The sequence below is a fragment of the Aotus nancymaae genome, unplaced genomic scaffold (assembly GCF_030222135.1).
Source record: "Aotus nancymaae isolate 86718 unplaced genomic scaffold, 86718_ANA_hifiasm-v0.15.2.pri h1tg000018l, whole genome shotgun sequence".
Taxonomy (NCBI): Eukaryota; Metazoa; Chordata; class Mammalia; order Primates; family Aotidae; genus Aotus; species Aotus nancymaae.
The window spans coordinates 14,396,241-14,422,462 of record NW_026988430.1 but is presented as its reverse complement, the minus strand read 5'-3'; the positions used below and the strand labels follow the sequence as shown (position 1 = coordinate 14,422,462).

Genomic DNA, 26,222 nt, shown 5'->3' with positions numbered 1-26,222 from the left:
GCTATTTTCTACAAATAACATCTGGGACAGTTATTTGGTTGTTTTCACTCGGGATGTTGACAAAGCCATTTTTCATGGAGCAAATTTTCAGGTAAGACCTTAGCCAGCTTTTCGTGAAGCTTTTGTTGGTGATTCTAAATATCCCTGGAGGAGCATGATCTTGTGGCAAGGTCACTCAGGTCACTCGCCCCTCCCACTCCCTGTTTGTGGCTATGAGCACAGGCACATACCACATACGTATGTATGCCATGATCTTCAGCATTCTCATGAAGGTTGTCTTTTCTTTTCTTTTTTTCTTTTCTTTTCTTTTCTTCTTTTCTTTTCTTTTTGAGACGGAGTCTTACTCTGTTACCCAGGCTGGAGTGCAGTGGCACAATCTAGGCTCACTGCAACCTCCACCTCCCGGGTTCAAGCGATTCTCCTGCCTCAGTCTCCCGAGTAGCTGGGATTACAGGTGCCCACCACCACGCCCAGCTAATTTTTGTATTTTATAGTAGAGACAGTGTTTCGTCATGTTGATCAGGCTGGTTTTGAATTCCTGACCTCAGGTGATTCACCTGTCTTGGCCTCCCAAAGTGCTGGGATTACAAGCATGAGCCATCACACCTGGTCTCATGGAGGTTTTCTTTTTCTTTTTCTTTTGAGACAGAGTCTCACTCTGTCGCCAGGCGCCAGGCTGGAGTGCAGTGGCACAATCTTGGCTCACTGCAACCTCCACCTCCCAGGTTCAAGCAATTCTCCCACCTCAGCCTCCTGAGTAGCTGGGACTACAGGCGCACGCCACCACGCCCAGCTAATTTTTGTATTTTTAGTAGAGACGGGGTTTCACCATGTTGACCAGGATGGTCTCGATCTCTTGACCTCGTGATCCACCCGCCTCGGCCTCCCAGAGTGCTGGGATTACAGGCGTGAGCCACAGGGCCCAGCCTGGAGGTTTTCTTACTATTACCTTGGTCTTTTATATTACTGTTACCACAGCTACATTTAAAGTATTCATCTTTGCCATTTTCACCTACCATAGAAAACATTTCAAAAGATTTTTTTTTAACAGTTTTTATTGCTAGACTTTTGAACATGCCTAGAAAAACTCTGGATTACAAAACATAAGGGAAATATTGATCATAGGAATATTAACTGCAAGCTTTAAAACATTTTGTTTAATTCATAAAACAAGGGCAAATCGTAAAAGTCATTTGATCCAGAAAAATTGGACCTGTGCGAAGAGATTTAAAACAATAAAGCTCTTTAAGGACAATAAGAGGAAATGTTTTTAACTACTTCACCAAAGGCTAGAAAGCTTTACACAGGAAAATTGTGCAAGAGCGTCCCCTAGTGTCCATGGGATAATTCAACAGGAGGCTAGAGCGAGTGACAGGCAGAGAATGGTTAAGTCTGGTTCTCTTATCAGCAATAACTTGATTTGCACACTTCTAAATGACTGAGGTACACTCTCTTTCTTTATACTTCTCTTTAATTTGTCAGTTAATAGATGGTTCTAGGGCATCTACATAGAGTCCAGGCCTGCACAGAATGCCGGAGGAAATACAAAATTGAACATACAAATCGGCCTTTGAGGAAGGAGCAATCTGTGAGACTAGGTTTTAATAACACCAAGGAATCATCAAAATCATATCAGGAGCAGAACTTGAGGGATGTTTTCCCACCATCGTAAATAGAGTCGTGAAGAAGCACTCAAAGCATTCAGAGCCAGGCACGGTGGCTCCCGCCTGCAATCCCAGAACTTTGGGAGGTCAAGGCGGGAGGCTGGTGTGGGTGATGAGAGGTACGTGTTGGTTTCTTTTTAAGTGAGCTCGCCCTTGATTTTCAGTACATCGATGCTGAGCTGCCTCCAGAATCCCCCTACCTCTATGGCCTCCACCCGAATGCAGAGATTGGCTTCCTAACCCAGACCTCAGAAAAGCTCTTCCGCACTGTGCTGGAGCTGCAGCCTCGGGACAGCCAAGCTGGAGATGGAGCGGGGGCCACAAGGGAAGACAAGGTGTGTGGTGGGGACTGCCTGCGATCATTCTGGGGAGCCCGAGGATCATAGACGCACACTCTTCTCCTGCCGGCCACGTTGGCAGTACACGGCATAGACAACACACAAGGCACCGTCTGCAACCTGGAGATGCTTGCCTGTCCCCGCCCAGAGACCTCCCCTCCCTCGTCATCATCATGCTGCCCATCAGTTAAATCCTAGGAAGTCCCTGCCGTTGGGTTCGGCAACTTGCTTTGCAGTCCACCCAAAGTCCCGTTTTATTCAGCTTCTCTGCCAAAATGAAGAAAGGTCAGGGCTGACAGTGGTGGCTTGGGAACCTTGAACGTGACTTCTTGATTCCCTGGAGAACCAAGCAAAGATGGGCAAGGAGCTGCTCCTAAGCACCCCCACCTCAGTTCACCAACCAGATGCTGTGGGGAGGAACACACTCCTTCAAAATGAAAATGCCAGCCAGGTGCGGTGGCTCACGCCTATAATCCCAGCACTTTGAGAGGCCAAGGCGGGTGGATCACCTGAGGTCAGGAGTTCGAGACCATCCTGGCCAACAAGGTGAAACCCTGTCTCTACTAAAAATACAAAAATTAGCTGGGCATGGTGGTGCATGCCTATAATTCCAGCTACTCGGGAGGCTGAGGCAGGAGAATCCCTTGAACCAGGGAGTTGGAGGTGGCAGTGAGCCGAGAACATGTAACACACTCCAGCCTGGACAACAGAGCGAGACTCTGTCTCAAAAACAGAAAAAAGAAAAGAAAAGAAAATGCCTTCTCTTTGTATAAATGGCTTCTAGTCAGAGAGTCTCTTAACACACAGTTAACTGCTACTAAGCACAGGACTTCCTGAAATTTTAGGAAGGCAGAAGGGAATTATGGAGGAGAAAGACAGACTAGGGTGAGGGGTAGGTTTCAGGACAATCCAAGGCAACAGCGGGGCTCTGATCCTGGCGTGGGGGTAGCTGAGGATACAGAAAGAATGCGCCACCCAAGGAAAACTTCCCCATGAAATTTTTCCTGAAACAAGCTAACCAACTTCCTAGAGATGTACTTGTACTAGCTCACATGCACCCCGTGGTACTGCCTGGATTTTTTTTTAATTTTTAAACTTTTCTAAGCGTCAGATTTCACTCCGTCACCCAGGCTGGAGTGCAGTGGCATAATCACAGCTCACTACAGTCTCCAATTCCCAACCTTAAGCAATCCTTCCACCTCAGCCTCTTGAGTAGCTGAGACTGCAAGGCGTGTACCACCATGCCCTGCTAATTTTTTAACTTTTTGTAGAGACAGAGTCTCACTATGTTGCCCAGGTTGGTCTTGAACTCCTGGGGTCAAGCAATCCTCTCACCTTGACTTCCCCAAGTGCTAGAATTATAGGCGTGAGCCACGGCACCGGGTCCTGCTTGGGTTCTTTAACTTAGAGATACCTTTAGGTTTACAAGTAAACATCCTCGGTAAGATTCTCAAACTTTTAGGCTCTAGAGACTGATTTTAGGAAAGCAAACTGATTGATACTAGAAGAGTTTGACTTTTATATAAAGGTATGAAGTCATGTCATCCAAATAGTATTTCCCAAATTTTAATATGTCTAAGAATGTGCCAGAGAGATTGGAATTCTGATTCTGAGGCCTGGGGTTAGGTTGCATTGGCAATCTAGCTATTTTGATGAGGTGAGCGTACTTCGAGAAAGCTGCTCTATATTGTTCTAGTCAGGCTATTCCACTATTTGATGTATAATTTTAAAATAAAGAGAAGAACTCACCCAGAATGCATAATGTTCCTAGATCTAAAACTGAAAAAGGCTAAGACTGTGTAAGTAATGGATTTAGAATTCTTCAGTCAAGGTTCAAAGAAGGTTCTAACACTTACTATTTCCTTATCCCCTCCCCCAGCTAACCCAAGAAAGGGTGTGTGCGTGTGTGTGTGTGTGTGTGTGTGTGTGTGTGTGTATTTCAGAAACAATACGAACTGTGATTACTTGCCATGCATAGTGCTGCATGGGACAAGTATGCAGGTTACTGGGTGCACATCTGATTGTGCCATATCCCAGCATTTGGCCATGGTGGTGTTTCTCACATAGCTCACACGTTCCTGTGAGCTATGTTCCTTCCTGTCCACAGAGTAGCTCAGCTCAAGATGAAGGGCAAAGAGTCAAAGCCCAGAGAGTATTTTCTTGTTAAGTAGTAAATGACTGACAGGTTGCACACTCCACATACACTCATGAACTCTTGACTCAAATCTGCTCCCATATCTAGATGAAGGGAAGTTGGGGATTTTAGTATATAGCTAAAAAGAAAGAGAAGAAATGTTGGCATGATAGACACATGGATGGATGGATGGAGAGGATGAATGGGTGGATGGATGGGTGATGGATAGATGATGAATGGATGGATGGGTGATGGGTAGATGGGTGATAATGGATATATAATTGATGGATGGGTGATGGGTAGATGGCTGATAGATAGATAACGGATGGATGGATGAATGGGTAGATGGATGGAGAGGATGGATGGATGGGTGGATGGATGGGTGATGGATAGATAATGGATGGATGGATGGATGGGTGGATGGGATGGATGGATGGGTAGATGGATGGGTGATAATGGATGGATGATAATGGGTAAATGGGTGATGATGGATAGATAATTGATGGATAGATGAATGGATGGATGGGTGATGGGTAGATGGATGATGATAGATAATTGATGGATGGATGGATGAGTGATGGGTAGATGGGTGATGGATGGATAGTTGATGGATGGATAGAAGATGGATGGATGGGTGGATGGGTGGATGGATGGGTGATAGATAATGGATAGATGGATAGATGGATGAGGGATGGGTAAATGGGTGATGATGGATTGATAATTGATGGATGGATGAATGGATAGATGGGTGATAGGTAGATGGATGATGATAGATAGATAATTGATGGATGATGGATGGATGGGTGATGGGTAGATAGATGATGATACATAATTGATGGATGGATGGATGATGGGTGGGTGATGGGTAGATGGATGATGGATGGATAGTTAACAGATAGATGGATAGATGATAGAGGAATAGGGTTATGTATACTGAAGGGCATCTGCAGGAATATATACCAAAAAACTAACAGTTGAATAGTGTTTTTCTCCCATTAGGGAAAGAGTTAAGACTGTGAGAGGACTTTGCTTCTAATATCATGTGTATCAGAAATGTTTAGATTTTTCTGATAAGCTTTATCACTTTTCTAAAAGGAAGAAAGTAGAAGTGTTTGTGGAAATAAAGTGTAACCCATCCTTTGGAACCCACTCCTCCCATCTGAAGGAGTCTCTGGGTTCCCTGAGAAAAAGAGGGCCCTGCAGACCTGGGCCCTTCCCTATCAGCCCTCTGCCTCCTCAGCCCCCACACTCTTGACAGTCTGATCAGAGATGAAACAGAACTCTGCGTCCCCACATCCTATGTATTTTGGAACAATACCTCCAGACTATCTTTTTGTCTCTTTGTGAATAATGTCCAAATGGAAGCTTGCTGATATAGAGCTGCTTTTTCAAACACTGCTCTAGAGGAAAAAATATAATTTTAGCCATTTGTCTTCTACCCTAGCAGTAGTTCTCAGGTACCATTAAAATCCGATTCCAGTTCTTGCTATGACAGCACCAAAGACCCATTCATGACAGAGTGATGGGTTTTTACTTTCTTTTTTCCTAACATCAGTTCTTTTCCTGGAAAAGCCATTGTATGTTAACAATACAAAGCAAGGTGAATATGTATCATCCTTTACACTTACATAGTTCCCTATAGCTTTCGGTGACTGCCACACTCATCAGCTCATTTGATTTAATCTTTGCATCAACTCTGGGAGTTGGGAAAGGGGACAAGTGGAGAAAAAGACACTCTTGGAAGTGTTTACAGTTGGAGAAAATTGAGGCCTAAGCAACTTTCTTACATTCACATGGGTAATGCATGGCAGAACTGTATTAACGTGGTCAGGGCTCCTTCGTTGCAAGCAATAGACACCAATATAGCTTAACTAGGCAAGAAATAGCTCACTATATCAAGAGAATCAACCTTAGAACAGATAAAAATCACGATGGCTCTAGAGTCCCAGGTAGAAAGAAGGGTAGGCAGTCATTTCCTGGCACCTCCATCCTGCCAGTGGTTCCTTGGATTCCAGGCTTGAGATTTCAAATCGTGCTCCTGGGAAATAGAATCTGATTAACTCAGTTCAGGGGAAACTGGGCCCAGGGACTGTCCCCTAAAACAATGGGGAAGAGGTAGTTTCACACAAGAGATAGGGAATTGTTCCTAGAAGGGAAGAGAGATAATGAACAGACAAAAACAACAGACACCGACCACAGGCACCTAGAGCTCAGCTCTCAGGACTCCAGAAAGGGCTGGTGCTCACTAGCTCCCTCCCTCCCTCCTTCTCTCCCTCTGTCCCAATCTGCAGGTCGTGTGGTCTGTTGTGTCTGCGCCTGCTTCATTTTTCTTTCTTTGCTGACAGATCTCCTGGGCTCACTCATTTATTCCAAAATGGCAGACTCAGCCTCCAAGTGCTTGCCCCAAATTAACTCAGAATCTCTGAGCCTCAATTCCAATTTTCCAGGAGACAGATCCTAGTTGTTCTAGTTCCCCTGATCTAATTAGCTGACAGTTTGTGTGGGAAAAGGAATCATGGGGTACAACAGCAGGTTTACATGATAGATGAGGGTGTTTCTTCCAGAACTCAAGAAGAGAAACTGCAGTGTTGCCTCATAAAGTTCAGAACTGAGTGGATGAACAGATAGATAGATAGATAGATAGATAATTGATAGATTAGATGATAGGTGATTGATAGATTAGATTGATTGATAGATTAGATAGATGATTGATAGATTAGATAGATTGATAGATTAGATAGATGATTGATAGATTAGATAGATAATAGATATTATATATAACTGTATATAGATATACTGTATCTGGATATAGATAGATAGATTTGTCATTGCTGCTCATCACTTCAGCTTCACATGGCCCCCAGGGGCCACCTGTGACCCAAGTCTCTCTTACAGCTTTCTAGTTTGATTCCCATAGCCAACTGGGTCAGCCTCTAAGTTTTTCATCTCCAGTTCTTAGAGAGATATCTGTGTTAATATTATCACGCTAGTCACACAAGTCCCAGGAACTTGGCCAGCCTATGAAGAGGTCCTACTGTGGTCACTCAGTCCTCAGTCCTGACCCAGCTGACCTAGGCAAGCAGGCGAGAGTCTGGCCAGGTCAGTGGGTGGAGGGGCAGCCGGCGATGGACGATTGGCATCTCTAGTCCCACACTGCAAGAAAACGGATTCCTTCTGGAGAATAGAGCCCTTTCTTAATGCTTTCCTTCTGTGGGGCAGGTCAAGGCACTCCTGGAAGAAATATTGGAGCGGGTGACAGATGAGTTTAACATACCTGAACTGATGGCCAACGTGGAGGAGCGCACCCCCTACATTGTAGTTGCCTTCCAGGAGTGTGGCCGGATGAACATCCTCACCAGAGAAATTCAGCGCTCGCTGAGGGAGCTGGAGCTTGGCTTAAAGGTGAGTGCGGTCTTGTAAGGCATGGAGGCAACATTGCCAGAGGACATAGCTGGACCCCCGTGGGGAAGGAGGAGCACTGGGGGACCTGGAAGCTGGGGATCTGTTGTCCTGCAGCATCCTAGATGCCTGAAAGGTATTACGCCCCAAAAACCAAAGTCTGGCCATGAGGTTGTCTGCAAGAACCAAGATATTATACAATCTTTGACATTTCTCTTCAACAAGGAAAGAGTCTACGATTTCTACTACCACTTACTTAGACAAGTTTACTTTCCTCACCATAAAACGATGTAAAGTGCCTAGCACAGAGCCTGTTATTACTGTTCATTTGGATGACAGGTCAATGGGAGCTCTTGCTGCCTTTCAGGAGCTGAGGAAGGTGACTGCTGTCAGTTTACATTGGCGTGTTTATTTAAAGAATTGTAAATGAACGCTCAGCCTTGAAAGTCCAAGTGTGGAACATACTGCTGCCTTCATGTCTGGCTCTTGGGGTTAAACTACCAGGGTCACATGCAGATAGGAAAAACGTGTATGAGTTTTTTCACACAGAGTCACACAGACGATGAAACAGACTGCAAAATCTAGGTTAGGGTTTCTTTGTTTGCTTAATCTCTTAATTTTCTTTCTCCTTCCTCCACCCCACCTCAACATGGGCAGAAGGAAATAAGAAGGAAGGAGAGTGGTGGGCTTGGTGGCTCATGCCTGTAATCTCAGCACTTTGGGAGGCCAAGGAGGGTGGATCACCTGAGGTCAGGAGTTCAAGACCAGCCTGGCCAACATGGTGAAACCCCATCTCTACTAAAAATATGAAAATTAGCCAGGAGTGGTGGGGCTTGTCTGTAATCCCAGCTACTCGGGAGGCTAAGGCAGGAGAATCTCTTGAACCTGGGAGATGGAGGTTGCAATGAGCTGAGATGGCACCATTGTACTCTAGCCTGGGCAAAAACAGCGATGCTCATCTCAAAAAAATAAAAATAAAAATAAATGAAAAGGAAGGGGAGACAGGAAGGGAATGTTGAAGATGGACAATGTTTGGTAATGTTTCCAAATTCTCTACCAGCTTGTAATCAAATGAAGTACAGAATTCCACAGAGCAATATCACATGTAAATAAGAAAACTGCCTGTCATGCAATGCAGTTCCATTACTGAGGTACACAGGTGTATATTAGTAACGATCTTGAGTAGGTTTGCTGCAATTTTAAAGGGTTATGGAACTTGCGTAATGTGATGCATCCTCTTTACCCATTCGACTTCCAATTCATTCACTCATTTTTCTTCCAAGAGCCTTTGCTGCAGTGTGTGCCATGTCTCAGAGCTTGCCTGGGCAAAGATGAAGGATGGGGGAGGGAGGTTCTCTTTTCTTTCAGTCTGATTCAAGTAATGTTGATTGATGAGCTCCTTGGGCAAGTCTCTGCACTGCCTGCTGGAGGGTGCAAAGGAGATTGGAAAGGGAGCCTTCTCTTGCAGAAGGATAGTCTTGTGGGAAAGGAAACACACACACTGATATGAAGCAGGGTGGAATTAATTAAGTGCCACATACAGAGACGTGGGAGAAGAAAGAAGAAACACGTGCTGTATGTAGGATAAGGAAAGCCCCAGGGAAGAGGTGGCATTGAGGGGCTTCTGGAGGAAGGATAGGATTGTGACAGGTGATCGTAAAAGGCAGGAGCTCCCAGAGGCACAGAGCATAGCAGTCCAAGGTCTGTTCTCGGAGTTAACATGGTTTGGCTGCAGCTACAGGTCCACTCAGATGAGCAACAGTGAGGGGGTGAACCTCCAGAAGGTGATGAAACAATGACCGCAAAGCAGCCAGGACCTTTGTCTCCTGGTCCCACTGTGAAATGGAAGACAGACAGAGCAATCTCCATTCAAACTTACTGTCCTGAATCCCAGACTCTGCTTAGGACCATCCCTCAAGCTGGCCTGGTCCTCAGACTCCCCGGAAATTTTATCACATGTTCCCATCTCCATGCTCCGGTCCTGCCCACCTCTGGGGGTGGGGCCTGGAAATCCATAATGTTTCATCACCTGCCAGGAAATGAATAGGATGACTCAAGTTTGGGAAACACAGCATGAAGGCAAGAGGCAGAAGAAAAAGTTGGACAGTGGTATTTGTGGCAAAATGAAGGTACAAAGGGGATGGCAACAGAGTTCAGAAAAGAGAGGGTTTTGTTTGTTTGTTTGTTTGTTTGTTTTGAGACAGAGTCTCACTGTCACCCAGGCTGGAGTGTAGTGGCTTGATCTCAGCTCACTGCAACCTCCGTCTCCCAGGTTCAAGCGATTCTCCTGCCTCAGCCTCCCAAGTAGCTGGGACTACAGGCATGCGCCACCATGCCCAGCTAATTTTTTAGTAGAAACGGGGTTTCATTATATTGGACAGGTTGGTCTTGAACTCCTGACCTCATGATCAGCCTGCCTTGGCCTCCCAAAGTGCTGGGATTACAAGCGTGAGCCACTGTGCCCAGCTGAGAAGAGAGTTTTAAGTCTAGGGAGGGATTAAGCTGAGCTGGCCAGAAATAAGAACAGCAGGGAAAACAGCTGAAGCAGGTGACCGGGCAGGAGGGGTTCGCAGGATGGTCTGGCCTGTGAGTGACAGGTGGAGGGCCCCATTGGGTCAAGTCCCTCAGATGGAACAGCAAGGAACATCAGCTCCGAGCTCCTCCCAGACACTGGTGGAAGGCATGCTTGGCTTGCTGACCAGCTTACCTGGCGGGGTGCAGGGGAAAAAGAGATTCTGCTTGAGGTTTTCCTTCTTTACTTTCTGTGTTTAACAATCACTTTATGCCGGGCACAGTGGCTCACACCTGTAATCCCAACACTTTGGGAGGCCAAGGCAGGTGGATCATTGAGGTCAGGAGTTGGAGACCAGCCTGGCCTACATGGTGAATAAACCCTGTCTGTACTAAAAATGCAAAAATAAGCCAGGCATGGTGGCGGGCACCTATAATCCAAGCTACTACGGAAGCTGAGGCAGGAGAATCACTTTAACCTGGGAGGCGGAGGTTGCAGTGAGCTGATATCGCACCACTGCACTCCAGCCTGGGTGACAGAGAAAGACTCTGTCTCAAAAAAAACAAAAATCACTTTAAAGTTCTAGGACTGTTGGGGCTACACGATGGGAATACACAGACATAGAGAGTGGAATAATAAACACTGGAGGCATCAAAAGGTGGGAAGAAAGGAGGGGAGTGAGGAGTGAAAAATTGCCTATTGGATGCAGTGTTCGCTCTTCAGGTGAGGGTGCACTAAAAGCCCGAATTGCACTACTGTGCAATAAATGCAGGGAAGAAATCTGCACTTGTACCTGCTAAATACATAACAATATTTTAAAATCGAAAAAGGAAAAATATGCTTGCAACCAGAAAAATAAAAAAGTTCTAGGACTGTTTCAAGTTGAGCATAGGGAGACATAGGGTAACTCACGTTATCCAACGCATTAATCAGACAAACCCAGATGCTGTGCCTGGACTGGGCACCAAAGTTAGAAAATGTCTAATTTTTGAAGTCATTAAGTCAACACTGTTAGCATTCATGATAAAGAGATTGTTATTCACCAGACTTCATGTTTGGCTGGATGGGAGGCTATAATATCTGCCCAAAAAGTATTAGCTAACTGCAAGGCACAGCATTGTAAATCCCTGAGGACTATGGGAGCTCAAGGCACACAAAAGTGGTAAAGGAAGGCATCATCTGGGGAAGGCCAGCTGGCCACAAATATGTTCCCACAGAGAGGAATTATTTTGGGCATTCACCAAAGTCAGACATCCGTTTCTCCATTGTTTATTATTCCACTCTCTATGTCTGTGTATTCCCATACAACATGAGGAACCAGGTCCTGTGACTATCCCAGGGCTGACTGGAAGGGGTACTGACTCCCACTAACCAAACTCACAAAAGCCTGATGTACCAAATGCCCACTGGCCAATTTATTCTGTTACAATAACAACTAGGCATAATTTTCAAAAGGCCATATACTAATGGCAGATTGCCCAGAAATTATCTGCCTATGTAGGAAAACTACAGAAGACAAATTCTTAGACTTTTGATGCCCAATATATTAGCCATCAATGACAGGTGACTACTGAGCCTTGAAATGTGATAGTCCAAATTGAGATGTGCTATAAGTGTAAATTAGACACCAGATTTCAAAGCCATAAGACCAAAAACTATAAAATAGTGTAGTATTTTTATATTTATTATATATTGAAATGATATTTGGTATTTTAGATATACTGAGTTAAATAAAAGTTAAACTCACCTAGTTGGGTTTTTTACCTTTTAAAATGTGAATTCTAGGAAATTTTTAATTACCCATGTGGCTCTCATCTGTGGTTTGTATTCTATTTCATTTAGGCAGTATATATCTTAGATGGAGCCATGGTCAGCCCAGAATCTGGGACGGGATCGGAACTAATTTTTGTGTTGGTTTTGTTGGTTTTTTTGGAGATGGAGTTTCACTGTCGCCGCCAGGCTGGAGTGCAGTGGTGTAATCTCAGCTCACTGCACCTCCGCCTCCTGGGTTGAAGCAATTCTTCTGCCTCAGCCTCCCAAGTAGCTGAGACTACAGGCGCCCGCCACCATGCCTGGTTAATTATTTTTTTTATTGTACTTTAGGTTCTGGGGTGTATGTGCAGATCATGCAGGATTGTTGCATAGGTACACACATGGCAATGTGGTTTGCTGCCTCCATCCCCTCGTCACCTACATCTGGTATTTCTCCCCATGTTATCCCTCCCCACCCCCACACTGTCCCTCCCTTCCCCCCCAACAGACCCCAGTGTGTGATGCTCCCCTCCCTGTGTCCATGTATTCTCATTGTTCAACACCCACCTATGAGTGAGAACATGCAGTGTTTGATTTTCTGTTCTTGTGTCAGTTTGCTGAGAATGATGGTTTCCAGATTCATCCATATCCCTACAAAGGACACACACTCATCATTTTTTATGGCTGCATAATATTCCATGGTGTGTATGTGCCACATTTTCCTTATCCAGTCTATCGTCGATGGGCATTTGGGTTGGTTCCAGGTCTTTGCTATTGTAAACAGTGCCACAATGAACATATGTGTGCATGTGTCTTTATAATAGAATGATTTATAATCCTTTGGATATATACCCAGTAATGGGATTGCTGGGTCAAATGGAATTTCTATTTCTAGGTCCTTGAGGAAGCAGCACACTGTCTTTCACAATGGTTGAACTAGTTTACACACCCACCAACAGTGTAAAAGTGTTCCTATTTCTCCACATCCTCTCCAGCATCTGTTGTCTCCAGATTTTTTAATGATCGCCATTCTAACTGGCGTGAGGTGGTATCTCAATGTGGTTTTGATTTGCATTTCTCTAATGACCAGTGATGGTGAGCATTTTTTCATAGTTTGTTGGCCTCATATGTGTCTTCTTCTTTTTTTTTTTTTGAGACGGAGTCTTGCTCTGTCTCCAGGCTGGAGTGCAGTGGCGCAATCTCGGCTCACTGCAACCTCTGCCTCCTGGGTTCAAGCGATTCCTCTGCCTCAGCCTCCCGAGTGGGATTACAGGTGCGTGCCACCACACCCAGCTAATTTTTTTTGTATTTTTAGTAGAGACGGGGTTTCATCATGGTGAGGATGGTCTCGATCTCTTGACCTCGTGATCCGCCCGCCTCGGCTTCCCAAAGTGCTGGGATTACAGGCGTGAGCCACCGTGCCCAGCCTTCTTAGCCACCGCGCCCAGCCATGTCTTCTTTTGAAAAGTGTCTGTCATCTCCTTTGCCCACTTTTGGATGGGTTTGTTTTTTTCTTGTAAATCTGTTTTAGTTCTTTGTAGATTCTGGATATTAGCCCTTTGTCTAGATAGGTAGATTGTAATAATTTTTTCCTATTCTGTTGGTTGCCGATTCACTCTAATGATTGTTTATTTTGCTATATAGAAGCTCTGGAGTTTAATTAGATCCCATTTGTCTATTTTAGCTTTTGTTGCCAATGCTTTTGGTGTTTTGGTCATGAAGTCCTTGCCTATGCCTATGTCCCGAATGGTTTTGCCTAGATTTTCTTCTAGGGTTTTTATGGTGTTAGGTCTTATGTTTAAGTCTTTAATCCATCTGGAGTTAATTTTAGTGTAAGGTGTCAGTAAGGGGTCCAGTTTCTGCTTTCTGCACACTGCTAGCCAGTTTTCCCAACACCATTTACTCTTAAACAGGGAATCCTTTCCCCATTGCTTGTTTTTGTCAGGTTTGTCAAAGATCGGATGGTTGGAGATGTGCGGCATTGCCTCCAGGGCCTCTGTTCTGTTCCATCGGTCTATATCTCTGTTTTGGTACCAGTACCATGCTGTTTTGATTACTGTAGCCTTGTAGTATAGTTTGAAATCAGGTAGTGTGATGCCTCCAGTTTTGTTCTTTTTGCTTAGGATTGTCTTGGCTATGCGTGATCTCTTTTGGTTCCATATGAAGTTTAAGGTAGATTTTTCCAGTTCTGTGAAGAAGGTCATTGGTAGCTTGATGGGGATAGTGTTGAATCTATAAATTACTTTGGGCAGTATGGCCATTTTCATGATATTGATGTTCATGTCTTTGGTTCTGTTTATGTGGTGGATTACGTTTATAGACTTGTGTATGTTGAATCAGCCTTGCATCCCTGGAATGAAGCCTACTTGATCATGATGGATAAGCTTTTTGATGTACTGTTGCAATCGGTTTGCCAGTATTTTATTGAAGATTTTTGCATCTATGTTCATCATGGATATTGGCCTGAAGTTTTCTTTTTTTGTTGAGTCTCTGCCAGGTTTTGGTATCAGGATGATGTTGGTCTCATAAAATAAGTTAGGGAGTATTCTCTCTTTTTGTATTGTTTGGAATAGTTTCAGAAGGAATGGTGCCAGCTCCTCTTTGTACATCTGGTAGAATTCAGCTGTGAACTCAGCTGGACCTGGGCTTTTTTGGTTGGTACGCTATTAATTGCTGCCTGAACTTCAGCCCTTGTTATTGGTCTATTCAAGGTTTCAACTTCTTCCTGGTTTAGGCTTGGGAGGGTGCAAGTGCCCAGGAGTTTATCCATTTCTTCCAGGTTTACTGGTTTATGTGCATAGAGTTGTTTGTATTAATCTCTGATTGTAGTTTGTATTTCTGTGGAATCAGTGGTGATATCCCCTTTATCATTTTTTATCACATCTATTTGATTCTTATCTCATTTCTTTTTTATTAATCTGGCTAGCAGTCTATTTTGTTCATCTTTTCAAAAAACCAGCTCCTGGATTTGTTGATTTTTTGAAGGATTTTTTGTGTCTCTATCTCCTTCAGTTCTGCTCTGATCTTAGTTATTTCTTGTCTTCTGCTAGCTTTTGAGTTTTTTGGATCTTGCTCCTCTAGCTCTTTCAATTTTGACGATAGGGTGTCAATTTTAGATCTTTCCTTGCTTCTCATGTGGGCATTTATTGCTGTAAATTTCCCTCTAGACACTGCTTTAAATGTGTCCCAGAGATTCTGGTACATTATGTCTTCGTTCTTGTTGGTTTTAAAGAACATCTTTATTTCTGCTTTCATTTCATTGTTTATCCAGTTGACATTCCGGAGCCAGTTGTTCAGTTTCCATGAAGCTGTGTGGTTCTGAGTTTCTTAATTCTGAGTTCTAATTTGATTGCCCTGTGGTCTGAAAGACTGTTTGTTATGATTTCTGTTCTTTTGCATTTGCTGAGGAGTGATTTACTTCCAATTATGTGGTCAATTTTAGAGTAGGTGCAATGCGGTGCTGAGAAGAATGTATATTCTGTGGATTTGGGGTGGAGATTTCTGTAGATGTCTATTAGGTCTGCTTGGTCCAGATCTGAGTTCAAGTCCTGGATATCCTTGTTAATTTTCTGTCTTGTTGATCTGTCTAATATTGACAGTGGAGTGTTAAAGTCTCCCACTATTATTGTGTGGGAGTCTAAATCTCTTTGTAGGTCGTTAAGAACTTGCTTTATGCACCTGGGTGCTCCTGTATTGGGTGCATATATATTTAGGATCGTTAGCTCTTCTTGTTACATTGATCCTTTTACCATTATGTAATGCCCTTCTTTGTCTCTTTTGATCTTTGTTGGTTTAAAGTCCATTTTATCAGACTAGGATTGCAACTCCTGCTTTTTTTTTTTTTTTTTTTTTTGCTCTCCATTTGCTTGATAAATCTCCCTCCATCCCATTATTTTGAGCCTATGTGTGTCCTTGCACATGAGATGGGTTTCCTGAATACAGCCCACTGATGAGTCTTGACTTTTTATCCAATTTGCCAGTCTGTGTCTTTTGATTGGTCATTTAGCCTGTTTCTGTTTAAGGTTAATATTGTTATGTGTGAATTTGATCCTGCCATTTTGATGCTAGCTGGATGTTTTGCCCGTTAGTTGACACATTTTTTTCATTGTGTTGATGGCCTTTACCATTTGGTACGTTTTTGGAGTGGCTGGTGCTGGTTGTTCCTTTCCTTGTTTAGTGCTTCTTTCAGGAGTTCTTGTAAGGCAAGCCTGGCGGTGACAAAATCTCTCAGCAATTGCTTGTCCATAAATGATTTTATTTCTCCTTCGCTTATGAAGCCTAGTTTGGCTGGATATGAAATTTTAGGTTGAAAGTTCTTTTCTTTAAGGATGTTGAATATTGGCCCCCACTCTCTTCTGGCTTGTAGCATTTCTGCTGAGAGATTTGCTGTGAGTCTGATGGGCTTCCCTTTGTGGGTAACCCAAACTTTCTCTCTGGCTGCCCTTAGCATTTTTTCCTTCATTTCAACCCTGGTGGATCTGATGATTATGTGCCTTGGGGTTGCTCTTCTTGAGGAATGTCTTTGTGGTGTTCTCTGCATTTCCTGGACTTGAACGGTGGCTTGGCTTGCTAGGTTGGGGAAGTTCTCCTGGATAATATCCTGAAGAGTGTTTTCCAGCTTGGATTCATTCTCTCTGTCACATTCAGGTACACCTATCAAACATAGATTAGGTCTTTTCACATAATCCCATATTTCTTGGAGGCTTTGTTCATTTCTTTTCATTCTTTTTTCTCTATTCTTGCCTTCTCATTTTATTTCATTGAGTTGATCTTCAATCTCTGATATCCTTTCTTCTGCTTGATCGATTAGGCTATTGAAACTTGTGTATGCTTTGTGAAGTTCTCGTGCTGTGTTTTTCAGCTCCATCAAGTCGTTTATATTCTTCTCTAAGCTGTTTATTCTAGTTAGCACCTCATCTAACCTTTTTTTCTAGGTTCTTAGTTTCTTTGCATTGGGTTAGCACATGTTCTTTTAGCTCTGAGAAGTTTGCTATTACCTGCCTTCTGAAGCCTGTTTCTGTCAATTCATCAGATTCATTCTCCATCCATCTTTGATCCCTAGCTGGTGAGGAGTTGTGATCCTTTGTAGGAGGAGAGACGTTCTGGTTTTTGGTGTTTTCATCCTTTTTGTGCTGGTTCCTTCCCATCTTAGTGGCTTTATCTACCTGTGGTCTTTGTAGTTGGTGACTTGCGGATGGGGTCTCTGAGTGGATGTCTTTTTTGTTGATGATGAAGTTATTTCTTTCTGTTTCTTAGTTTTCCTTCTAACAGTCAGGTCCCTCTGCTGAAGAACTGCTGGAGGTCCACTCCAGACCCTGCTTGCCTGGGGATCACCCGCGGGGGCTGCAGAACAGGGTTGCTGCTGGTTTCTTCTTCTGTTATCTTAGTCCCAGAAGGGAATCTGCCAGATGTCGGCCTGAGCTCTCCTTTATGAGCTGTCTTTTTGGGTATATGGGGGTTGGGGAGCTGCTTGAGAAGACAGTCTGTCCCTTATAGGAGCTCAAGTGCTGTGCTGGGATCTCCATTGGTCCATACAGAGCTGCTGGGCAGGTACTTTTTTTTTTTTTTTTGAGACGGAGTTTCGCTCTTGATACCCAGGCTGGAGTGCAATGGCGCGATCTCGGCTCACCGCAACCTCCGCCTCCTGGGTTCAGGCAATTCTCCTGCCTCAGCCTCCTGAGTAGCTGGGATTACAGGCACGCGCCACCGTGCCCAGCTAATTTTTTGTATTAGTAGAGACGGGGTTTCACCATGTCGATCAGGATGGTCTCGATCTCTTGACCTCGTGATCCACCCGCCTTGGCCTCCCAAAGTGCTGGGAAGGTACTTTTAAGTCTGCTGCAGCAGAACTCATAACCGCCTCTTTTCCCAGGTGCTCTGACCTAGGAAGGTAGGCTTTATTTATAAGTTCCTGTCATACTGCTGCCTTTTTTCATAGATGCCCTGCCCCACACGGAGTAGTCTAGTCACAGTCTGCTAGCAGAGGTGTTGCTGAGCTGCCACAGGCTCTGTCCAGCTACTGTGAACTGCCTTGGTAGTGGCAGACTGCCTCAGTAGTGGGGGATGCCCTTCCCCTCACTGAGCTGGACCGTCCTGGGTCCAGCTGCACTTCCTGCGAAACTCTCAATCCAGAGCGTTTCAGATTGCTTGTTTTGTGAGGATGGTACCCGCCGAGCCAGAGCACCTGGTTCCCTGTCTCTGCCCCCTCCCTTTCAGTTGAATGGGTGGCTCTGTCTCCTAGGTGTTCCAGGCACCAGTTGAAACGGCCGCCCAGACTTGTGTGAGTTTCTGTGTGCCAATCCAGCACCTGCCATGCTGAAAACTCGTGGTGCTTTTTGGCCCAGGAATCTCCTGGTGTGTGGGCAGTGAAAATTTGTTTGGAAATGTGGTGGGCACTCACACTCTGCACTGTTCTTGCTGGGAACTGCACTCCAGAGCTGTTCTTATTCAGCCATTTTGGATCCTATTCTGCCTGGCTAATTTTTGTATTTTTTTAGTAGAGACAGGGTTTCACCATATTAGCCAGGCTTGTATCTAACACCTGACCTTGTGATCTGCCTGCCTCGGGCTCCTGAGAGGCTGAGGGATTATAAGCATGAGCCACCACACCCAGCCGGGAACTAATTTTTATCATTGAAAGGTATGATGACATCAGGCTTTTTTTTCTTTGCTTTAGTAGTTGATTGCCTCTCCTGATTGACAAAATCTGTTTCTAAAGATGTGAAACTGTTCAAGTTTAAAGTCTGGCTTGCTGACTGGAGATCTAGTCTAGCTTTCTTTTTTTTTTTTTTTTCTTTTTTTTTTGAGATGGGAGTTTTGCTCTGTAACCCAGGCTGGAGTGCAGTGGCATAATCTCGGCTCACTGCAACCTCCACCTCCCAGGTTCAAATGATTCTCCTGCCTCAGCCTCCTGAGTAGCTGGGATTACAGGTGCCTGCCACCATGCCCTGCTAATTTTTATGTTTTTTTTTTAGTAGAGATGGGGTTTTACCATGTTGGCCAGGTTGGTCTCAAACTCCTGCCCTCAAGTGATCCACCTGCCTCGGCCTCCCAGTGCTGGGATTACAGGCATGAGCCACCATGCCCGGCCTAGTCTGGCTCTTTATTCTGATGCACTGTGTGTTGACTTAATAGTTCAGTTCTGGAAGGATGGGCCATGATATGGCCCTTTACTCTCCACCCACTGGGCAGCTGTCCTGGCCCATATGCCTTTGGCCTTCCAGTACTCTACCAGAATACCTGAATAAAAAGGCTGCTGCCAACCCAGCCTGGAAGCCAGCCTGGAAGGAGTGGGACCCTTAGCACTTTTATTTCTTCCCACATCCTCAGCTCCCAGTGTCTTAAACAAATGAAAGCTCCTTGCAAAGAACATCTTCATAGGGAAGAAAAAGCAGGGAGGAGCTAAGCCTCAGGACAGGCTACAGCATGGAATCCCCTCAGGAGGGAGGACCTGGGTGCTGCTGCCCCATCTCTTGGCCCTCTGTGGACGGAACACCCACTGTGTGACTGTGAGCCCAGGGCAACAGCTACTTCAGACACACCAGAGGTGCCCTTTTCAAATGGAGGTCCCTGGCCTCACTCCTAGAGGTATGAGTCCTTAGATTGGACTAGACCCTATGAATCCAAGCCTTTTTTATGAATCCAAGCCTATGACTCCAGGCTGGAGCACAGTGGCGCGATCTCGGCTCATGCAACCTCTGCCTCCCGGGTTCAAGCAATTCTCCTGCCTCAGCCTCCCAGGTAGCTGGGATTACAGGCACTGCGCCACCACGCCCGGCTAATTTTTTGTATTTTTAGTAGAGACAGGGTTTCACTGTGTTAGCCAGGATGGTCTCCATCTCCTGACCTCGTAATCCACCTGCCTCAGCCTCCCAAAGTGCTGGGATTACAGGCATGAGCCACCGCGCCCGGTGAATCCAGGCTTTTAACAAGCTCCTTGATTTAAAAGAATGAAAATGTACAGGAAAAACGAGGTTTTTACTTTGTATTATGCCTAAGAAAGATTATAAAAGCATTTATGTATAGGGATGAATTAAAGGGTTAAGGTCACAGCCAGATAGCCCGCATATCCTGAAAAGGTGCCACCAACCTGTAGTTCTCCCAAGTTTCCCTGCAATGCCAAAACTAAGAAAGCACATTATAGACATTGAAATGCAGCATTGAGTGAAGGGTCCAGTGTTTTCTTTTGGTTGACTCTTGACCTGTGAGCAAGTAAGTGTGAATATTAATTACTATTACACAGGATTCAGGCCAGAGGAGTTCAGGAAACTGACTGAATGAACTGAAGTAGGTGTCTTTGCTGTAGTATAGCTTGAGTCTTTAAGAAGGGACCCAGAACCCAGAGTTTAGCCACAGAATCTTCCTGTCCACCCACCCCTGCCTCCACCAATTTGGCAACATCTTAGAAAACTAATTTTTTTCTGAACACCTTTCAGGAAACGCTGGCCCGGAGTTCATAGATGTATTCTTGTCCTCTTAAGAAAGGACACAGGTACACTCTCAGTGGAGCTCTCCATTGAGAATTGGGAGTGGAGTTCTCTCATTTCTTCTCAGCTCCTCCTCTGAAAATAAGTCCTTTCTACTTCTGCTCAAAGTCATGGAAATACCCGATTTCAAAAACCTAACTACAAAGTGAATGATTTTATATTTTCTTCTTTTCCTAAATGGCTCCTGGTTCTCTTCCCCAGGGCTGTCCCTGCTTCACTGACAAGCTGAGAGACAGAACATTCTTTAGGGCTCCATCATTTGCATGTTTAATTAGTATGTGTAAAATTATTGTCAGAATATATTATAATCTTATTATAAGCAGATGTGAGAAATTTTTAAGAAAGCCAAGTTACATATCTTATGTTCCTCTACTTTCAAAATGATTTCAGATTTCTGAAGGGTGTTAAAAATTAAGTACTGCATATATTTTTAAATTTATCAGACCATATTTGTTAGAGTAATTTTACATTCACAGCAAAACTGCACATAAGGAATGGAGATTTCCCATATACCTGCTGTCCTCAAAGACAAACTATCCCTCTCCGACTCTGCAATTCCCCACACAGAATGGTACATTTCTTATAATTGATGAATCTATACTCATACATCATTATCACCCAGAGTTCATAGTTTACATTGGGGTTCATTCTTAGTGTTAGACTTCCTATGGGTTTGGACAAATAAATAATGACTTGTATCCACCATTAGAGTATCGTACAAAGTAGTTTCACTGCCCTAAGACTCCTTTGTATTGCATATATTTTAAACTTTTTGTTTTCAGAGATGGAGTCTTTCTCTGTTGGCGAGATTGGAGTGTGGTGGTGAGATCATGCCTCGCCACCCAGCTCAAGAGCGCGTCCCACCTCAGCCTCCTGAGTAGCTAGAACTACAGGTGCACACAACCACACCTGACTAATTTTTTATTTTTATTTTTGTAGAGATAGGGTCTCACTATGGTGCACTGGAGTGCAATGGCGCGATCTTGGCTCACTGCAACCTCCACCTCCTGGGTTCAAGTGATTCTCCTGCCTCAGCCTCCTGAGTAACTGGGATTACAGGCATGTGCCACCACATCTGGCTAATTTTGTATTTTTCGTAGAGACAGGGTTTCTCTATGTTGATTAGGCTGGTCTCAAATTCCTGACCTCAGATGATCTGCCTGCCTCAGCCTCCCAAAGTGCTGGGAGGTGGCATGAGCCACCTCGCCTGGCCAAAGAAAAACCTTAAAAGCAGCAAGAGGAGAAAAATAAAAATCATATTCAAAGAATTAAAGAAAACAATGACAGCAGACTTCTTTTCAGAAGCTGTGCAAGCCAGAAGAATGTAGAAAACTATCATTAAAGTACTAGAAGAAAAAAAAATGTAAACTTAGAATTCTTTGCCTAGGAAAAAATATCTTTCAAAAAAAAAAACTAAGTAAAGATGTTTTCAGACAACTGAGATAATTCATAGCCAACAAGCCTATGGTACAAGAAATGTTAAAGAAATTTCTTAGAACCCGAGAGGTGGAGGCTGTGGTGAGCCGAGATTGCGCCACTGCACTCCAGCCTAGGCAACAGAGTGAGACTCCGTCTCAGAAAAAAAAAAAAGAAAGAAATATTCTTAGAAAGAAAGAAAATGATATCATATGGAAATTTGGATCTAAACAAAGAAATAATGGTCTCCACAGATGGTAAATATATGAGTAATATGAAAGATGTTTTTACTCGTCCAAAATCTTTTTTTTAAATAATAGCTTAAAACAAAAAAATAAAAATTTACTGTGGGCTTTAAGCATATGTAGAACCAAAATGTATGCCAACAACAGCATGAAAAATGAGAGGAGAGAAATAGAAGCATATTGTATATGATTTTTACACCATATGTGGAGTGGTATAATTTTGAAGTTAGGGTGTGATGAGTTAGAGATGTGTATTGTAAATCCTAGAGTAGCATTCAGCAAACTATTGGCCAACAGGCCAAATCCAGCCCACAACCTGTTTTGGCAAGTAAACCTTGGAACACAGCCACAATCATTCATTTATACATTATCTATGGCTATCTTTGTGCTACAATAGCAGAATTGAGTCATGTCAGCAAAGACCATGTGCCTCACAGAGCCTGTAATGTTTACTTACTATCTGACACTTTACAGGAAAAAAAAGTTTGTCAACTCTTGCCCTAGAGCAGCCATAAAATAAATTGATAATCTACAATTATTGTAGTTATGGTAACTACGTTAAATATAAATGATTTAAGTGCCCAGGGTAATGATTAGAACTGCCAGATCAAATTTTTAAAAAGCAACACCTAGCTATATGCTGTTATGTCAGGAGTCCTGTCTCCGCACCACTCCTCCATCTGGAGATTTGCTAGAAGGACTCATGAGTCTCAGCTTACGATTGTATTAATACATATGGCTAAAATTTGTTATGGTGGTATAGTAAGAATACACACATGGCCAGATAATAAGGGAAAAAGATACAGGTGAAGTCAGGAGAAATCCATTTACAGGTTTCCGTATGCTGCCTCCCCCTCATGAAGGATCGCATAGAGCGCATCCTCTCTCCAACACTGGAAATGGAGTAACATTTGTGTAACGTTTCTGCCCCAGGAAATCCCATTAGAGACCCCAGCACCCCAAAATTTTATTAGCAGGTGGTCACATAGGCACCCTCTGTCTAGCACATTCCAAAAATCCATGCCTCCAAATGAGAAGTATTCAGTGTAAACCAAATTGTTTGCACAGTCTGGATATAGTCAACCACCCTTATCTATTAACCATTAATGAGGAGCTAAGTTTCTAGATGCCAGCCTCAGGCCAATCTTGCTAGCATGCTAGCAGGCATTTCTTTTTTTTTTTTTTTTTTTAGATGGAATCTCCCTTTGCTGCCAGGCTGGAGTGCAGTGATGCAATCTCAAGCTCACTGCAACCTCCGCCTCCTGGGTTCAAGTGATTCTCCTGCCTCAGCCTCCCGCATTAGCTGGGCTAGTAGGCATTTCTAAGGATAGCAGTCTCAAGCATGCCCCTTAACTCTTTTAGCACAGCTGACCACCAAAACAAAGAACAAAAAAACTTTACATATCAAGCTAAACACAGGTTTAAAATATAATATGTAAAATATAATATGTAAAGTTGTAGAGGCTATATAAAAATCAAACTAACTATATTTTAAAATAAGCAATATTACCAGGGATGAGGAGGAGTATTATATAATGGCAAGTCAATTTGTGAAGAAGGATGTAACAATCTTAAGTGTTTAGGCACCTCATAACAGAGCATCAAAATGCATAAAGCAAAAAATAGTAGAATCAAAAGGAGAAATAAACAAATTCACAATTATAGTTGGTTTCAAAACTCCTCTCTCAATAATTAGTAGAACTAGTAGACAGAAAACTAGTTAGGATAAAAAGACTTAGCAAAATTATCAACCAACTTAACTAATTTTACAGACACTCCAACAATGGCAGAATCCACATACTTTTCAAGAGTACACAGAAGACTCACCAAAATCAACTATATTTTATGTCATCGAACAATGTGAGAGGATTAAAATCATATACAGTATATTAACTGACCATAGCATAATTGAACATCATTAATAATTATCAGAAAATCCACAGTATTTGGAAATTAAATAGCACATTTCTAAATCTATTTTGAAAAAATTAAAAAATATATAAAATCCATAATATATAGCTAAAGCAGAACTTAGAAGGAAATGTATAGCATGAGATGCAAATATCAGCAATTTAAAAAGTTCCCAAATCAATGATCTAAGCGGCACCTTAAGAAACTAGGAAGCTGGGTGCGGTGGCTCACACCTGTAATCCCGGCACTTTGGGAGGCCAAGGTGGGCGAATCACCTCAGGTCAGCAGGTCGAGACCAGCCTGACCAACATGGAGAAACCCCATCCTTACTAAAAATACAAAAATTAGCCGACGTGGTGGTGATTGACTGTAGTCCCAGCTACTCAGGAGGCTGAGGCAGGAGATTGCTTGAACCTGGGAGACAGAGGTTGCGGCGAGCCGAGATTGCGCCACTGCTCTCCAGCCTGGGCAAAAGAGCAAGGCTCCATCTCAAAAAAATAAATGTAATAAAATAAACTACGAAAAAGACAGCAAAACAAACCCAAAGTAAACAAAAGGAAGGAAATAATAAAGAGCAGAATTAATGAAAATGAAAACAAAAAAATTTTAAAACTTTATGAAACCAAAAGCTGGTCTTTTAAACAAAAGAATAACATTTACCAGAATTTATAAGAAAAAAGAGAAAAAACAAAAACTTGAAAAAAACAGGATAGAAGGGAAGATATCATCATAAATCATATAGACATTAAAAGCATTATAAGAGAACTATATGAATAATTTTCTGCAATTAAATTCAACCACTTAGATGAAGTGAACCAATTCCCTATGAGACTCCATCAAAGCTCACTCAAGTAAAATATATAATCTAAATTAGCCCCATATCTATTTAAAAAATTGAATTCATAATTTAAATTTTCCCACAAAGAAAACCCCTGATCCAGAAAGTATCCCTGGTAAATTCTCCAGACATTTAAGGATGAAATAATACTAATTTTACATAAACTCTTTCACTTCCAGGAAGATGGAATAGACATCGATTTCCCTATTTCTCCTGCTTAAGTATAACTAAAAACCATGGTCATTTTATATAGGAGAAACATAAGACTCTGAAACATGTAGAGAGGAATGAAGACTATCTAGGAACCTCAGGACTCGAGAAAGGACATGATAGTGAGTTTCTTGGATTTTCTTTATGCTTCAGAGTCCTCAGAATGGGAGCAAAGAAAAAAAAAAAAAGCCAGCAAACCAGAAATGCCAATGGATGCAGACAAAACAAGAAAATTGTTCTCTTCAGCAGAGAGAGAGGAATCAGGAAAGAGACAGCCTAGTGAGACAGAAAACTTTTAGACGACAAGCATGCTACTTCAGCCATACACCACAAAACACAACAGGAATCGCTACCATGATGGAAATGTTTTGTGTCTCGACTGTATCAATGTCAATATCTTGATTGTGCTATTGTAATATAGTTTTGCAAGCTGTTACCATTAAGGGAAACCAGATAAAGGGTACACAAGATCTGTCTGTATTATTTCTTACAACTCTAAATATATCTGTAATTATCTCAAAATTGTAAATGTAATTTTTTAAATCATCATACAAAACCTGCACACAGACATTTATAACAGCTTTATTCATAACTGCCAAAACTTGGAAGCAACCAGGATGTCCTTCAGTAGGTAAATGGATAAACTGCAGTACATCCAGACAGTGGGTTATTATTCAATGCTTTAAAAAAGAAATGAGCTATCAAGCCATGAAAAGAAACAGAGAGAACTTAAACGCGTATTATTAAAAATACAAAAATTAGGCAGATGTGATGTCAGGCGCCTGTAATCCCAGTTACTTAAGAGGCTGAGGCAGGAACAACTTGAACCCAGGAGGTGGAGGTTGCAGTGAGCTGAAATTGCGCCACTGCATTCCAGCCTGGGCGACAGAGTGACACTCCATCTCCAAAAAAAAAAAAAAAAAAGTAAAGATGGTGTTCAGTGTAAACCTTTCTTTACAAATCCTGTCTAGCAGTTGAGTGTCCCGTAAAGTTGATTATATGTCCTAGCTGCTTGATTTCTGAAGGAAATCCCTGAGTTGGGGGAATACAGATCTTTGTAGGTGTTGGCTAATTGGGTTTCTAAGCAGCATGCAGGAGAGTCATGGAATTCAAGCTTTAGGGTCAGGTCACATGGCACGGAACCCACAAGTTGTTTAAGGTCTGCAATGGGAAGGAATCGTCTGCCTTTTGTGTGTTTTTTGAAACACTGTCAGTAGACAGGTGAGACTCTGACATCACCAGAGCAGGGAGAGTTTTCAAGGACCAGCTTCTGTGAGACAAACCTTGCAAAGCAAGTACTAGACAGGAAAGTCATTG

The 26,222-nt window shown here is 43.0% G+C and overlaps 1 protein-coding gene across 1 annotated transcript in view; it reads left to right on the top strand.

Annotated features, from left to right (window-relative positions):
• The window catches only part of DNAH9 (dynein axonemal heavy chain 9), a 368,705-nt gene that overhangs the window by 334,824 nt on the left and 7,659 nt on the right, over nt 1-26,222 (top strand). The window contains exons 66-67 of the mRNA XM_064378055.1: nt 1,829-1,999; nt 7,356-7,538. Coding sequence (XP_064234125.1) covers nt 1,829-1,999; nt 7,356-7,538 — 354 coding nt within the window. The remainder of the gene's footprint in view (nt 1-1,828; nt 2,000-7,355; nt 7,539-26,222) is intronic.